At 41.9% G+C, this 17584-nt stretch overlaps 1 protein-coding gene across 1 annotated transcript in view; it reads left to right on the top strand.

Moving 5' to 3' along the window:
• The window catches only part of LOC135556641 (ATP-binding cassette sub-family C member 8-like), a 148649-nt gene that overhangs the window by 77688 nt on the left and 53377 nt on the right, over positions 1 to 17584 (top strand). The window contains exons 15-17 of the mRNA XM_064990008.1: positions 491 to 563; positions 720 to 825; positions 11179 to 11211. Of these exons, the coding sequence (XP_064846080.1) occupies positions 491 to 563; positions 720 to 825; positions 11179 to 11211 (212 nt within the window). The remainder of the gene's footprint in view (positions 1 to 490; positions 564 to 719; positions 826 to 11178; positions 11212 to 17584) is intronic.

Here is a 17584-nt window from a genome sequence, read left to right as displayed (position 1 = left end):
CAGGGTGAGTGAGAGGTAGACCAGGAGGACCTAGACCCCTGGATCAGGGTGAGTGAGAGGTAGACCAGGAGGACCTAGACCCCTGGATCAGGGTGAGTGAGAGGTAGACCAGGAGGACCTAGACCTCTGGATCGGGGTGAGTGAGAGGTAGACCAGGAGGACCTAGACCCCTGGATCAGGGTGAGTGAGAGGTAGACCAGGAAGACCTAGACCCCTGGATCAGGGTGAGTGAGAGGTAGACCAGGAGGACCTAGACCTCTGGATCAGGGTGAGTGAGAGGTAGACCAGGAGGACCTAGACCTCTGGTTCAGGGTGAGTGAGAGGTAGCAGAACTAGATAGAAGTTCAAACTATTATTCAGTCTCATCAGTGTGCTGCCAGTGACAATATCCTGTCTGACTGCTTACTCAGTCAGATTATGTTTTTGTGAAAGCATTGGGAATCAGTCTGACATTTGCTTTGATCAATGCGTGTGATTTTTCTTTCTCCAGATAACCAGTGGATATTTCACCTGGACAGATGGGACTCCCACCCTGTCTAACGTAAACATCAAGGTTCCCTTTGGTAAGGCTTTGCTGCTGGAGGAAGGTTAAACGCCATGGCATTAATACTCTATTAAAGGAATCACTACTCCCTCCTCCTATCCCCTCATCTCTCTACTCTCTCTCTCCCACCTAATTTCTCATTTCCTGTGTGTCTCTCTCTCGCTCGCTCTCTCAGGTCAGCTGACTATGATCGTGGGCCAGGTGGGTTGTGGGAAGTCGTCCCTGTTGCTGGCAGCTCTGGGAGAAATGCAGAGAGTCTCTGGGACTGTCACCTGGAACATGTAAGACTGGATGAAATTACTACTCACACCATATACGTCACATATAGATGGATGGACAGTAAATTACTAGTAGGATGGACATACTAAATGGTTGACAAGCCTCTTTCTCATCCAAAGTATAAAGAAGGTCTATTAAATTACAGTAGGTTCATGTGGCCTGAGCTCAGATGATGTCAATTTGAAAGGTCATAGGTGAAAGGTACAGTAGCTGTCCACAGAGAACCAGGTAGCCGTTCACAGAAAACCAGGTAGCCGTCCACAGAGAGCCAGGTAGCCGTTCACAGAGAGCCAGGTAGCCGTTCACAGAGAGCCAGGTAGCCGTCCACAGAGAGCCAGGTAGCCGTCCACAGAGAGCCAGGTAGCCGTCCACAGAGAGCCAGGTAGCCGTCCACAGAGAGCCAGGTAGCCGTGCACGATGACTGACTGTTTACCTCTCTCAGCGATATAAAATGCTCTTGAATCGAATCAAATCCAATTTTATTTGTCACGTGCTTTGTAAACAACAGGTGTAGACTAACAGTGAAATGCCAACTTACGCGCTCTTCCCAACAATACAGAGAGAAAAAAGATAAATATAAAAATAATAACAAGAGGAATAAATGCACAACAAGTAATGATAACTTGGCTATATACACAGGATACCAGTACCGAGTCGATGTGCAGGGTTACGAGGTAATTTAGGTAGATACTTACTCAGTACATACGTATATGTACATATAGGTAGGGATAAAGTGACTAGGCAACTGGATAGGTAATAAACAGTATCAGCAGCTTATGTGATGAGTCAAAAGAGTTAGTGCAAAAAGGGTCAATGAAGCTTTCTGGGTAGCTTTAGGTTAACTATTTAACAGCCTTATAGCTTAGGGGTAGAAGCTGTTCAGGATACTGTTGGTTCCAGACTTGGTGCATCGGTACCGCTTGCCATGCGGTAGCAGAAAGAGCAGTCTATGACTTGGATGGCTGGAGTCTTTGACAATTTTTAGGGCCTTCCTCTGACACCGCCTGGTATAGAGGTCCGGATGGCAGGGAGCTCGGCCCCAGTGATGTACTGGGTTGTACGCACTATCCTCTGTAGCTTGTTGCGGTCCTTTGCCAAACAGTTGTCATACCAAGGAGTGAACCAGCGGTAGAAGCTGTAGAACTTTTTGAGGATCTGAGGGCCCATGCCAAATCTTTTCAACCTCCTGAGGGAGAAGAGGTATTGTCATGCCCTCTTTATGACTGTGTTGATGCGTGTGGACCATGATAGTTCCTTAGTGATGTGGAGACCAAGGAACTCGAAGCTCTCAACCTGTTCCTGGGAGTGTGCTTGGCCCTCCTTGTTCTTGCTGGCGTTGAGGGAGAGGTTGTTGTCCTGGCACCATACTGCCAGGTCTCAATGTTGTCGGTGTTCAGGCCTACTACCATTGTGTTGTCTGCAAATGTAATGATGGTGTTGGAGTTGTGCGTGGCCATGCCATCGTGGGTGAACAGGCAGTGCAGGAGGAGACTAAGAGTGCACCCCTGAAGGGCCCCCGTGTTGAGGATCAGCGTGGCATAGTTGTTGTTGCCTACCCTCACCACCGGGGGCAGCCCGTCAGGAAGTCCAGGATCCAGATGCAGAGGGAAGAGTTTAATCCCAGGGTACTTAGCTGAGTGATGAGCTTGGATGGCACAATGATGTTGAACGCTGAGCTGTAGTCAATGAACAGCATTTTCATGTAGGTTTTCCTTTTGTTCAGATGGGAAAGGGCAGTGTGGAGTGCAATAGCGATTGTGTCATCTGTGGATATGTTGGGGTGGTATGTGAAGTGGGGTGGTTCCAGGGTGTCTGGGATGATGGTGTTGATGTGAGTCATGACCAGACTTTTAAAGCATTTCATGGCTACAGATGTGAGTGCTACGGGGCAATAGTTATTTAGACAGCTTGGCGTTCTTGGGCACAGGGACTATGGTGGTCTGCTTGAAACATGTAGGTATTACAGACTGGGTCAGGGAGAGGTTGAACATGCAGTGAAGACACTTGCCAGCTGATCAGCGCATGCTCTGAGTACGCATCCTGCTGATCCATCTGGCTCCTGCAGCCTTGTGAATGTTAACCTGTTTAAAGGCCTTACTCACATCATCTACGGAGAGCGTGATCACACAGTCGCCCTCTATTGGCAACATGGGTGGAATGTTACTGATATGTTTTATAATTTCAAAATTAATTAATAGAACCCATAGTGGCCATTAACGGCATTTCTTTAAATTACTGTAGCCTATAGCGGCCATCGACAGCCTTAATTTAAATTACTGTAGCAGTTGAGAACAGCCTTGTTTATCTAACAATAATATATTGTTCGATAAGCAAAATTAAATGGCAAACAACCTGTTGTTGTATTTGTGTGGCTGTTGTCATCAAACAGAAACCGGAAACAGAGTATGCTCTCATTTGACTTTTCAAAGAATGTGCTGATCTATGGTGTCAAAAGTGATGCTAAAGTCTAGCAACACGAGGTAATTTACCACATTCACAAGTGCAGTCTCAGTACTATGGTGGGGTCTAAAACCAGACTGGAGCATTTAGAATACATTATTTGTCGTCAAGAAAGCAGTGAGTTGCTGCACACAGCATTTTCCAATTTTTTTGAGAGGAATGGGAGATTCAATACAGGCCAATTCGTTTTATAATTTTTCGGGACAACATTTGGCTTTTTCAGGAGAGGTTTTATTGACACTTTTAGTGAGTTTTTTTTACACAATCAGAGGATAGGGAGCTGTTTATTATGTTTAACATAGGAGTGCCAAGCACAGGAAGTAGCTCTTTTAGCAGTTTATTTGGAGTAGGGTCCTGTCGGCAGTTGGAAGGTTTAGAGGCCATGACTATTTTTGTAAATGTGTCGAGATACAGGATTTTAAAAAAACTCTCCATTTATCCTAGGTCTTAGCAGTTCTTTGCAGACACAGAACAAATTAGTTTTGTAGAAATATGCATATTTGAAGAGGAATCCATCATTTGCTTTCTAATGATCATTATCTTTTTGTCGAAGAGGTTCATGAATTCATCGCTGCTGAAGTGAAAGGGCATCCTCACTTGGGGAATTCTGTTTTTTAATTAACTTTGCAACAGCATCAAAATACATTTTGGATTGTTCCGTTCATCTTCAATCAGGTTGTAAAAGTAGCCTGGTCGAGCAGCAGTGAGGGCTCTTCGATATTGCACGGTACTGTCTATCCAAGCTAGTCAGAAGACTTCCAATTTGGTGGAGTATCATTTCCATTCCAATTTTCTGGAAGCTTGCTTCAGAGCTCGGGTACTTTCTGTATACCAGGGAGCTAGTTTCTTTTGACAAATGTTTTGTGGTTTCAGAGGTGCGTCTAGGGTATTACACAGGTTAAGTTTAGATCCTCATATGAGGTGATAACAGATTTTTGTACTCTGACATCCTTAGGTAGGTGGAGGGAGTCTGGAAGGGCATCTAGGAATCTTTGGGTTGTCCGATAATTTATAGTGCAGCTTTTGATAATCCTTGGTTGGGGTCTGAGCAGATTATTTGTTGCGAATGAAAACATAATAAAATTGTGGTACGATAGTCCAGGATTATGAGGAAAAACATTTACATCCACAATATTTATTCCATGGGACAAAACTAGATCCAGGCTAAGATTATGGCAATGCGTAGATCCTGACACGTTGGACAAAACCCACTGAGTCGATGATGGCTCTCGAAAGCCTTTTAGAGTGGGTCTGTGGACTTCTCCATGTGAATGCTGAAGTCACCAAAAAATATAATATTATCTACCATGACTATGAGGTCCGATAGGAATTCAGGAAACTTCGTAAGGAACGCTGTATATGGCCCAGGACGCCTGTAAACAGTAGCTATAAAACGTGATTGAGTAGATTGCATATATTTCATGACTAGAAGCTCAAAAGACAAAAATGTAGTCATTTGTTTTTCTTAACAAATTTCAATTTGTCATAAAACCGGTTGAAAGTTTCTATAGGCTATAGAGCGACACCTGTTGAGCATGCCGATAGGGTTTCTTTCCAGAAGCCATGGGAAAATTGTCCGGCTGCCAGGACTGTGCAGGGGGATTAACACTCCTACCTGGATTTAATGGTGGCATAGACGCTGTATCATTTTTCCTACTTTTCAATTGCCCTTGCCTAACGATTGTGTCTGTGGTCGAGCTTGCGACTCTGCTATCCCCACCATAAGGCGATAGTTTTCCTGTAAACAGAAACTGCAATGAGAAGGCATAATGTTACTTAGCTTTTTCGGCTGGAGAAAGTCCTGCGGGTGTCCAGATAAAGCGTCTGGGGTGAAAATGTTAAATTAAAAAAGTAATGTGAGGACTAAACTAAGACGTTGATAAACTTGTTCAATACAGAGTTTGATTAAATGGTTAAGAGTAAAAAGCCAAAAAGATTTGCAGGTAGCCAAGTAGCGACAAACAGCACGGAGACAACGTCGACTTGTGTGTGTGTGTGTTGTGTGCGTATGTAGTGAATGTGTGTGGGTTTTCTGTGGGAGTGTCACTGTAGTGTGTGTGAGAAAATGTGTATATGTTGTCTATATACAGTTGAAGTCAGAAGTTTACATACACTTAGGTTGGAGTCATTAAAACTCAATTTTCAACCACCCCACAAATTTCTTGTTAAATATAGTTTTGACAAGTCGGTTAGGACATCTACTTTGTCTATGACACAAGTAATATTTCCAACAATTGTTTACAGACAGATTATTTCACTTAAAATTCACTGTATCACAATTGCAGTCAGAAGTTCACATACACTAAGTTGACTGTTCCTTTAAACAGCTTGGAAAATTCCAGAAAATGATGTCATGGCTTTAGAAGCTTCTGATAGTCTAATTGACATCATTTGAGTCAATTGGAGGTGTACCTGTGAATGTATTTCAAGGCCTACCTTCCAACTCGGTGCCTCTTTGCTGGATATCATGGGAAAAGCAAAAGAAATCAGCCAAGACCTCAGAAAAAAGTGTAGACCTCCACAAGTCTGGTTCATCCTTGGGAGTAATTTCCAAACACCTGAAGGTACCATGTTCATCTGTACAAACAATAGTACGCAAGTATAAACATCATGGCACCACGCAGCCGTCATACCGCTCAGGAAGGAGATGTGTTCTGTCTCCTAGAGATGAACATACTTTTGTGTAAAAAGTGCAAATCAATCCCAGAACAACAGCACAGGACCTTGTGAAGATGCTGGAGGAAACAGGTACAAAAGTATCTATATCCATAGTAAAACAAGTCCTATATCGACATAACCTGAAAGACCGCTCAGCTAGGAAGAAGCCACTGCTCTAAAACCGTCATAAAAAAGCCAGACTATGGTTTGCAACTGCACATGGAGACAAAGATTGTACTATTTGGAGAAATGTCCTCTGGTCTGATGAAACAAAAATAGAACTGTTTGGCCATAATGACCATTGTTATGTTTGGATAAAAAAGGGTAGGCTTGCAAGCCAAAGAACACCATCCCAACCGGGAAGCACGGGGGTGGCAACATCCTTTTGTGGGGGTGCTTTGCTGCAGGGGAGACTGGTGCACTTCAAAATAGATGGCATCATGAGGGAGGGAAAATGATGTGGATATATTGAAGCAACATCTCAAGACATCAGTCAGGAAGTTCAAGCTTGGTCACAAATGGATCTTCAAAATGGACAATGACCCCAAGCATACTTCCAAAGTCGTGGCAAAATGGCTTAAGGACAACAAAGTCAAGGTATTGAAGTGGCATCACAAAGCCCTCACCTCAATCCTATAGAAAATTTGTGGGCAGAACTGAAAAAGCGTGTGCGAGAAAGGAGGCCTACAAACCTGACTCAGTTACTCCAGCTCTGTCAGGAGGAATGGGCCAAAATTCACCCAATTTATTGTGGGAAGCTTGTGGAAGGCTACTCGAAACATTTGTCCCAAGTTAAACAATTTAAAGGCAATGCTACCAAATAGAGTCAATTACTATGTAAACTTCTGACCCACTGGAAATGTGATGAAAGAAATTAAAGCTGAAATATATAATTCTCTCTACTATCATTCTGACATTTCACATTAAAATAAAGTGGTCATCCTAATTGACGTAACGAGGAATTTCTACCAGGTTTTAATGTCAGGAATTGTGAAAAACTGAGTTTAAATGTATTTGGCTAAGGTGTATGTAAACTTCCGACTTCAACTGTATCTATAGTCTAGTGAATGTGCGCAGGGTCAGTGCAAGATGGAGTCAGTGCAGATAGTTCAGGTACTATTAACTGACTATTTAGCAGTCTTATGTCTTGGGGGTAGAAGATGTCTTGGAGCCTGTCTGTCCAAGAGCCGATCATCCTGTACCGTTTGTCGGATGGTAGCAGAGTGAACAGTCTATGGCTTGAGTGGCTGGATTCTTTGGCAAGGGGTGTCGCGCCACTCGGGAGCTCTTGCAGTACCATGTCAGTTGGCATAACGTGATAGTAACTTGGAGTACAGTGTCATTTGGCCTTAGTGGCCCTCAGTTTCTGTCTGTGTTTTTTATCCTGCAGTCACAAAGACATTGATCCTCATAGCTCATTCTAGTCTTAACACCTCCTCAAAACACTACCTCACATTGTTTGTTTGCTTTTTTTAGACCGGGAAACGGAGGGGGGAAGGGGATACCAGAGCAGTTGTTGTTGGGGGTTAACTGCCTTGCTCAGGGGACTGTGCGTGTGTGTGTGTGTGTGTGTGTGTGTGTGTGTGTGTGTGTGTGTGTGTGTGTGTGTGTGTGTGTGTGTGTGTAATAGAGAACGGTAGAGGCTTCTAGTGGCCAAATGGCCGTTTTACCATGGGCAGCGCCATTGAGGGCTTCCACCATGCTACCACTATTTTAAAGTAGTCCACTGGGTGGGATTCCTATGGGTACGTGTGTGTGATACTGTCAGTTTCTTACATGTCAGTCTTCTCGAATGTTTGGTGACCGCTGTGTTCCCTGGCTGTGTCCCCCCGACAGGCAGCCATTTGAAATCTCTGGTGGTGTGAAAACGCAGAATCTAGAAGATGCACCTAGAGTCAGATGGTTTCCTATCCTCCTAATGGTTAAGGTTAGGAATTAAGGCTGGGTAATCTGATACTGGATTTTCAGCTCTCACTTCTCTGGCTGTCATCTCACTTCATCAGAAACACTGACCCAGGAACATGTCAACTGGTCAAGACTAAAAATCTACTGGCCTAATTCGAAATGAGCCTAGGATGGGTACCCAAACAGCTGTCTACTGGCCTGGGGAAGTTCAAACTTTGCCAGGTGTACTCAAACAACTGTCTCCTGCACAGCAAAATCAATGGTGTACAGTTAACTCTGAAAGTGTTAAATGTACACTATTTTCAGTGAACATATGAGTCCTTGTGTTAACTTTTTTTTAACTAACTTGTGTTAAAATAACACTTTTGAAAGTGTTAAAGATTTAACTCTGCAGTGTTCTTCATTCAACTCTTAAAGTGCTCAAATTAACTTGATTGGGTTGTTTGATTAGCTGTACTGTAGAGTAATCACTTGGCTTAGTCCTAACAGCGGTTAGCGTGTGAAAATTAACCCCTGTAGTGTTATTGTAAATCATTTTGGGGAGTTGTTTTAACACTGTGTGGTGTAAGGCCTGATTTGCATATTTCCCAGTGTTCCTTTTACCCAGAGTGAATTGCAGTTACCACCCGTGACTATATGTGACAGAGACATGGTTATTGAACTCATTTTTCTAAACTAACGTGACACCTGTCGGCAACATCCAGTGAAATTGGAGGGCGCCCAATTCAAATAAATAATTGTAATATTCATTTATGAACATACAAGTATCTTAAATCGTTTAAAAGTTAAGTTAAAGTTAATCTAACTGCATTGTCCAATTTACAATAGGATTTACAGCAAAAGCATACCATGCAATTGTTTGAGGATGGAGCCCTACATTAACATATTATTCAACTATTTTTTCAACCAGCACAGGCTTCATAAAATCACAAATAGCGATGAAATAAATCACTTACTTGTGAAGACCTTCCTCTGATTTGCAATCCCAAGGGTCCCAGCTACAACATGAATGGTCGTTTTGTTAGATAAATCCTTCTTTATATCCGCCACAGATTTCAGTAATCCACTCGTTCAACATGCAGACAAAGGAGTCCAAAAAGCTACTGCTAAACTGTTCAAACAAGTAAAACTATTCTTATTAATCCTCATGTACCCTAAAATGTAAATAAGCTATAATATTTTATATGATAAGAAGTATGTTCAATAGAAAAGTGCCTTCGTCGCGTTCCTACAGACCGTGACTCTTTGTACAAAAACTCTAAATTCTTGCTCGTTTTTGAAGAAACACGCCTGAAACAATGAACAAGACTGTTGACATCCAGTGGAAGCCACATGAATTGCAATCTGGGAGCTGGAATTACATAGAACCCATAGCTTTCCATTATAAGATCCTGGGAGCTCAAAATGTTTTTATTACCGGTTGGTTTTTCGCCTGCCATATCAATTGTGTTATAGTCTCATACATTATTTTAACATTTCCACAAACTTCAAAGTGTTCTCTATCCAATGCTACCAATTATATGTATATCCTGGCTTCCGGGCCTCAGTAACAGGCAGTTTACTTTGGGTACGTCAGTCAGGCGGAAATTGAGAAAAATAGACCCTATCCGTAAGAGGTCTGTGGCTTTCACCAGGTGAGTTCCTAAGCAAATGCCATCATTAAAATGTATGGCAATACATATATCACAAGGCCTAACTTTGATGGCCTAGTTTTACCCAAACACAGATGTGTTTGGAAATCCCTGGTTTACAGGACACATTATGCTGGTTTGCAAATTGATATGTAATCGCTATTGCAATCCAGCCAGCATAAGGCTGTCAAACAGATGGAATGACTGGTAGGAAAGTTGATAAGAAGACTAACTATTTAAATTGGGACAACCATTTCAGTAACGGGTGCAATACATCAAACTGATTGGATTAGTATAGAAAATATATGCTATTTATCTTTGTGTAGCATAAGATTAATCAATCAATGTACATGCAAGACAGATATTAAAGGTCCTGAAAAGTACTTTTTGACCTATATGGCACATGTAAATCATAAGAGGGCGGTTTACAGAGATAGATGGGATGGACTGAGAGTCGCTGAGGGGTGGGGTTAAGGTGATAGGTGGGATGGACGGAGAGTTGCTGAGGGGTGGGGTTAAGGTGATAGATGGGATGGACGGAGAGTTGCTGAGGGGTGGGGTTAAGGTGATAGATGGGATGGACTGAGAGTAGTTGAGGGGTGGGGTTAAGGTGATAGGTGGGATGGACGGAAAGTTGCTGATTGGTGGGGTTAAGGTGATAGATGGGATGGATGGAGAGTTGCTGAGGGGTGGGGTTAAGGTGATAGATGGGATGGACTGAGAGTAGTTGAGGCGTGGGGTTAAGGTGATAGGTGGGATGGACTGAGAGTAGCTGAGTGGTGGAGTTAAGGTGATAGGTGGGATGGACGGAGAGTAGCTGAGGGGTGGGGTTAAGGTGATAGGTGGGATGGACAGTGTTTCCTGGAGGTGAGTTTAAAAGCTCTAGTACTATCTATCCAGATGTAATGTATATCAAAATATCAAATTACTTTATTCTTGCTATGTAACTTCTGTAAAACCTATAAAACAATGGGTATATTTGTCCTCCCAAAGGGGTTGTTGGTCGATGGGCAAAAAATATATATATATATACATTTTCTCTCATGGCTAACGACCAGGAAGTTTGAAAAGACAGGCTGAGTGGGCGGGGAACTTATATTCATGATCTCACCTTGACTGACAGCTCTTTGATACACCTATGTCATGCAATTTGGATGCAGTGTGCAGTGTTGCAGTAAAATAGTCTCAATCGAATGTGGTGATGCACAAAGCAAATCAAACAATAATTAAAATGCATCAATGATATAAAAGTATATATTACAGTCACCTATTTGGCATATGTGATGTGGTGCACAGCAGTACTAACAGATGTGTTGACATAACTGCGTAGGAGTTTTGTTCCATGCTGGCTGAAGACCTAGTTATCCTGTAACTAGCTAACCAGACACAGATGAAGACCTAGCTATCCTGTAACTAGCTAACCAGACACAGACGAAGACCTAGCTATCCTGTAACTAGCTAACCAGACACAGACGAAGACCTAGCTATCCTGTAACTAGCTAACCAGACAGACGAAGACCTAGACCTTGTAATTATATTTGCTGACACCCTACAGTAGAGTAGCTATACTAAACTTCTGTAATATATATACTTCTGTAACTGCAAGTGTTCATAGTTTGATATATATATATATATTTTATATATATATATATTTGAGATATATTGACCTCTTTTTTTCTCCTCCCTTTCTATTGTCTGCAGTTTGCCCAGCCTGGACTCAGAGGGAGATGACAGGTATGTGAATGTGTTGAATCACAGGAACATTGCCATAGTTCTAGGTGTAATCCAGGTCGGCACAATATGATCAGGAGTCACTGATAAACAGCACATCAACATCATGTTTAGAAGGCATTTCCCAGTAGGCCATACACAGTGTTTATTTCTCTGGCAACACTCTTTCACTCACTCACTCTCACACAGACACAGAGACACAGACACACATACACACAGCAGGATACATTTGAATATGCAATGCTTCCCCGTCACAACAGCTCAACTTTCCATCCATCAATGATATCACTCACAGCATGACCCACTCACACACACACACACACACACACACACACACACACACAAACACTGCTGGTGTCCCTGCCCTGTCATTGGATAATCCCTCTGTCCTGCTCTGCTACTTTCTCTAATAAAACACTCAACTCTGTACTATGCTAAGCTGTTTGTGTATGTGCATGCGTGCGAGCATGCTTGTGTGTGTACCTGCTGACAGAATCCAGGAAACATCAGTAATCCCTCAGCAGGCCAGGGTTCCCAGAGTAATTAATAAATACATGTGTTTCACCCAGACTGAAAAACAAAGGAAAATGCTGCACGCTAATACTCATGCTCCCGGGTGATTTACTAGGACAACCTGAAGTCTTCATCAGACATCCATATCTCAGGTGGTGGTGGAAGGTCTTATATATAGGGGCAGTACTCAGTGACATCACTTCCTGGGAGGTAAAAATATGTAACATTAGGTTCACAATGTATAAAAATACAGTGCCTTCGGAAAGTATTCAGAACCCTTGACTTTTTCCACATTTTGTTACTGTCACGCCTTGGTCTTAGTATTTTGTGTTTTAGTTTATTAGTTAGTCAGACCAGGGTGTGACATGGGGTTATTATGTATTGTATTTTCGTATTGGGGTTTGTAGTGTTTGGGATTGTAGTTGATTAGGGGTGTGTGTGTGTGTGTGTGTTAAATAGGTTTGGCTGCCTGAGGCGGTTCTCAATCAGAGTCAGGTGATTCTCGTTGTCGCTGATTGGGAACCGTATTTAGGTAGCCTGGTTTTCGCCTTGTATTTCGTGGGTGATTGTTCCTGTCTCTGTGTAGTGTGCACCAGTCAGGCTGTAATAGGTTTCACGTTCTGTTTGTTGTTTTGTATTTATTTAGTTATTCGTGTATAGTTCGTTCGTTTGTCTTTCTAAATAAACATGAGTAACCTACACGCTGCATTTCGGTCCGACTCTCCTTCAACAAAAGAAGAACGCCGTTACAGTTACATTAGAGCCTTATTCTAAAATGTATTAAATATGTTTTTTTCCTCATCCATCTACACACAATACCCCATAAAGACAAAGCGAAAAACTGGTTTTTAGACATTTTTGCAAATGTATTAAAATTATATAACAGAAAGACCTTATTTACATAAGTATTGAGACCCTTTGCTATGAGACTCGAAATTGAGCTCAGGTGCATCCTGTTTCATTGATCATCCTTGATGATCTGTTTCTACAACTATGGTAAATTCAATTGATTGGACATGATTTGGAAAGGCACACACCTGTCTATATAAGGTTCCACAGCTGACGGTGCCTGTCAGGGTAAAAATCAAGCCATGAGGTTGAAGATATTGTCCATAGCGCTCCGGGACAGGATTGTGTCGAGGCACAGATCTGGGGAAGGGTACCAAAACATGTCTGCAGTGTTGATGGTCTCCAAGCACACAGTGGCCTCCATTATTCTTTAAAAAAAAGTTTGGAACCACCAAGACTGTTCCTAGAGCTAGCTGCCCAGCCAAACTGAGCAATTGTGGGAAAAGAGCCTTGGTGGTGACCAAGAACCCGTCAGTCTGACAATGCTCCAGAGCTCCTCTGTGGAGATGGTCGTCCTTCTGGAACGTTCTCCCATCTCTGCAGCACTCCACCAATCAGGCTTTTATGGTAGAGTGGTGTGATGGAAGCCACTCCTCAGTAAAAGGCACAAGAAGGCCCGCTTTGAGTTTGCCAAAAAGGCACTTAAGGGACTCTCAGAAAATGAGAAACTAGATTCTCTGGTCTGATGAAACCAAGATTGAACTCTTTGCCCTGAATGTCAAGCGTCATATCTGGAGGAAATCTAGAACCATCCCTATGGTGAAGCATGGTGGTGGTAGCATCATGCTGTGGGGATGTTTTTCAGTGGCAGGGACTGGGAGACTAGTCAGGATCGAGGGAAAAATGAACACAGCAAAGTACAGAGATCCTTGATGAAAACCTGCTCCAGAGCTCTCAGGACCTCAGAATGTGGGTGAATGTTCACCTTCCAACAGGACAGCGACCCTAAGCACAGATCCAAGACATCGCAGGAGTGGCTTCGGGACAAGTCTCTGAATGTCCTTGAGTGGCCGAGCCAGAGCCCGGACTTGAACCCAATCTAACATTTCTGGAGAGACCTGAAAATAGCTGTGCAGCAACACTCCCCATCTAACCTGATTGAGCTTGAGAGGATCTGCATAGAAGAATGGGAGAAACGCCACAAATACGTGTGCCAAGCTTGAAGTGTCATACTCAATAAGACTCGAGGCTGTAATCACTGCCAAAAGTGTTACAACAAAGTACTGAGTAAAGTGTCTGAATACTTATGTAAATGTAATATTTCCATTTTTTTTTTGTATTATACATTTGCAAAAATGTCTAAAAACCTTGTTTTTGCTTTGCCATTATGGGGTATTGTTGTGGATTGATGAGGATAAAAAAAATCAATTTTAGAAAAAGTCAAGGGGTTCGAATACTTTCCGAATACAGTGTATATGACCATACACAGGGAATGTGATCAATATTTACAGTAATATATAAAAACACACTATTCAATTAGGATAAAAACAGTAGTTTGGACATTTTGGAGTTATAAAAACTTCTTATGGCTTAGATCCCGCTCACGGGATTGACATGACAACAGCTAGTGAAATTGCAGGGTGCCAAATTCAAACTAAAGAAATCTCATAATTAAAATTCCTCAAACATACAACTATTTAACACCATTTTAAAGATAAACTTGAGAGACGGTGTCCGATTTCAAAAAGGCTTTACGACGAAAGCACACCAAACTATTATGTTAGGTCAGTACATAGTCACAGAAAAACACAGCCATTTTTCCAGCCAAAGAGAGGAGTCACAAAAAACAGAAATAGAGAGAAAATTAATCACTAACCTTTGATGATCTTCATCAGATGACATTCATAGTACTTCATGTTACACAATACATGTATGTTTTGTTCGATAAATCTCAGTTTACATTGGCGCGTTACATTCAGTAATGTTTTGCTTCCAAAACATCCGGTGATTTTGCAGAGAGCCACATCAATTTACAGAAATACTCATCATAAATGTTGATGAAAATACAAGTGCTATGCATGGAACTTTAGATAAACTTCCCCTTAATGCAACCGCTGTGTCAGATTTCAAAAAGCTTTACCGAAAAAGCACACCATGCAATAATCTGAGTACGGCGCTCAGACACAAAAACAAGCCATACAGATATCCACCATGTTGTGGAGTCAACAGAAATCAGAAATAGCATTATAAATATTCACGTACCTTTGATCTTTATCATAATGCACTCCCAGGAATCCCAGTTCCACAATAAATGTTTGTTTTGTTCGATAGAGTCCATCATTTATGTCCAAATACCTCCTTTTTGCTCACGCCTTGAGTTCAAAAATCCAAATTCACGAAGCTCAGGCCAGACAGTCAAAAAAATCCATTACAGTTCATAGAAACATGTCAAATGATGTATAGAATCAATCCTTAGGATGTTTGTAACATATATCTTCAATAATGTTCCAGAATTGCTTTGTCTTTAGAAATGCGATGGAACGCAGCTACCTCACACAGGAGCACGCCTGAATGAGCTCATGGCACTCTGCCAGACACCTGACTCAATCAGCTCTCATTCCCTCCTCCACAGTAAAAGCCTCAAACAAGGTTCTAAAGACTGTTGACATCTAGTGGAAGCCTTAGGAAGTGCAATCGGACCAAATTTACACTATATTGGATAGGCAAAGAGTTGAAAAACTACAAACCTCAGATTTCCCACTTCCTGGTTGGATTTTTTCTCAGGTTTCTGCCTGCCATATGAGTTCTGTAATACTCACAGACATCATTCAAACGGTTTTAGAAACTTCAGAGTGTTTTCTATCCAAATCTACTAATACTAGGCATATGTTAGCTTCTGGGCATGAGTAGCAGGTAGTTTACTCTGGGCACCTTATTCATCCAAGCTACTCAATAATGCCACACAGCCATCAAGTCGAACTCCTCGTTAAGGCCAAGAGGAGACAATGTGTTGAGCCTGTGGAGTCAGAAAGATTCACTTTGAAGAAGATTCCTCTGTGTCCCCTCCCCGGTGTGACATCTTGACCATTTCTATTCCAAATGCAACCAGGTTTTTTTGTCTCACCTGTCCGTATATTGCTGCGGTGCTCACTGATCCAGATCTTAAGGCATCTATGGGTTTTCCCTATGTAAGACAGACCACCGGGACATTTCAACATGTAAACAACATTGGTGGACATGAAGGTAATCAGGCCTTTGATTTGAAACCGTAACCGTCCAAGAAAGTGTCCTATTTCTCAGGTGGATAATCAGAGTTGACCACAATGCCTCTCATGTTTGGGGTTCTTTTAAAGACCATACATGGGGGATATTTAATGATCAGTTTTAATCGTGAGTCAGTATCAATAATGTACCAGTGCTTCCTGATAATGTCCTTAAATGCCTTCCCCAATGGTGCATATTGGGTGAAGCATGATGGGACACGTCCTGCTTTTTCTTTTACTTTTGGTTTAAGGCTTTCCTACCCTTCAAAACGATCATTGGCATGTTTTACCCAATTGGTCTTTGTACCCTCTTTCATTACACTTTTGTGCGAGGTCTGTGGTCTGTCTCTGGTAAGAAGCATCAGAGCGGCATATTCTTCCGATGCGGCTGAATGGACTTACAGGGAGAGTTTTGATAAGTGGACAAGAATGAAAGCTGTCACCTCGAAGGAGGGTGTTCCGGTCTGTAGGTTTCCTTTAGAGATCTGTAGAGAGGGAGGTTTTGTCCTTAATAAGCATCACATCTAGAACACCAAGGTTATAGCTGCTAACCTGTGGTTGTTCTGTTGCATCCCAGATGACCGTTAGTGTAGTAACCTCTTAGATATTTTAGGGGCTGTGGTTGTGTATGAGGTAGTGTCAGAAATATAATTAGTGTACACTTGATGGGCAGCAGTGCATAGTAGTTCAAAGGAGAAATGAGTGTGTCTCTGTACTTTGTCCCTTTGAGGCAGTGCTATACAGTATACAGTCTGTAAACCATACCTTTAGGCTCTTATAATTACTATTTTGTGCAGGGACTGGGAGACTAAAGCAATAATGCAGTTGTGTTTTTTATACAAAGTGATTTTACAGCTCATGCATAATGTAAATTATTAATAAGTCTACACTGTAGACAGTAGACTGGTATCTGTAGGCCGTAGACTGGTATCTGAGCTTAGTGTCCCACATGAGACCTCAGCACAAGCTCCACTTATGGTGTTATTAGGTAAATGTTCTCTCACTGCTACACCTTACTCCCAACTTCAGGTCCGAATCCTTCAGGTCCGAAGTGAAATTGTTATTTAAATGGGCATTAGGATTCACCCCTTAATCTCCAGGGACCACCCCACCTAATCCACTGTTTAATCACTCACAGCAAGTTAAATTTAACATTGTCATGTTGATTTAACACTGGACCAGTGTATAATTGGTTCACACTTTTCACTGTTAAATTAACACTGTGCTTAGTGCTGATGCTGTTACATTTTGTCAGTTTTAGGGAATTAACACTTTATACTGTTTTGTAGTAACACCTCATAGTATTTTAACCATTACGCAGAGGTTCGTATCACTCGACAAGGTCACTCATGTTGGATTAAACATTAACAAGTCTTCACTGACACATGTTCTTATGCTTTTACAAAGACTTCAGGACTAGCAACAGACATGCTCAATCTTTAATTAACATAAACATAGACCACTTAAACTGGTACAACACTTCTATATATTATCATTACATTTGAACTCTTTAGGACAGTACATTAAATATATCATAATGCTTTAGTTGAACCTCTCTGGGATATGTGGGACGGTAGCGTCCCACCTGGCCAAAAGCCAGAGAAAATGCAGAGCGCGAAATTCAAATAAATTACTATAAAAATCTAACTTTCATGAAATCACACATGCAAGATAGCAAATTAAAGCTATACTTGTTGTGAATCCAGCCAACATGTCAGATTTCAAAAAGGCTTTTCGGCGAAAGCAAAAGATGCTATTATCTGAGGATAGCACCATAGTAAACAAAGAGAGAAAAGCATATTTCAACCCTG

The sequence above is a fragment of the Oncorhynchus masou genome, chromosome 15, assembly GCF_036934945.1.
Source record: "Oncorhynchus masou masou isolate Uvic2021 chromosome 15, UVic_Omas_1.1, whole genome shotgun sequence".
NCBI classification, from domain to species: Eukaryota; Metazoa; Chordata; class Actinopteri; order Salmoniformes; family Salmonidae; genus Oncorhynchus; species Oncorhynchus masou.
The sequence above is the reverse complement of the archived record's forward strand: the minus strand, read 5'-3'. Positions and strand labels throughout refer to the sequence as shown.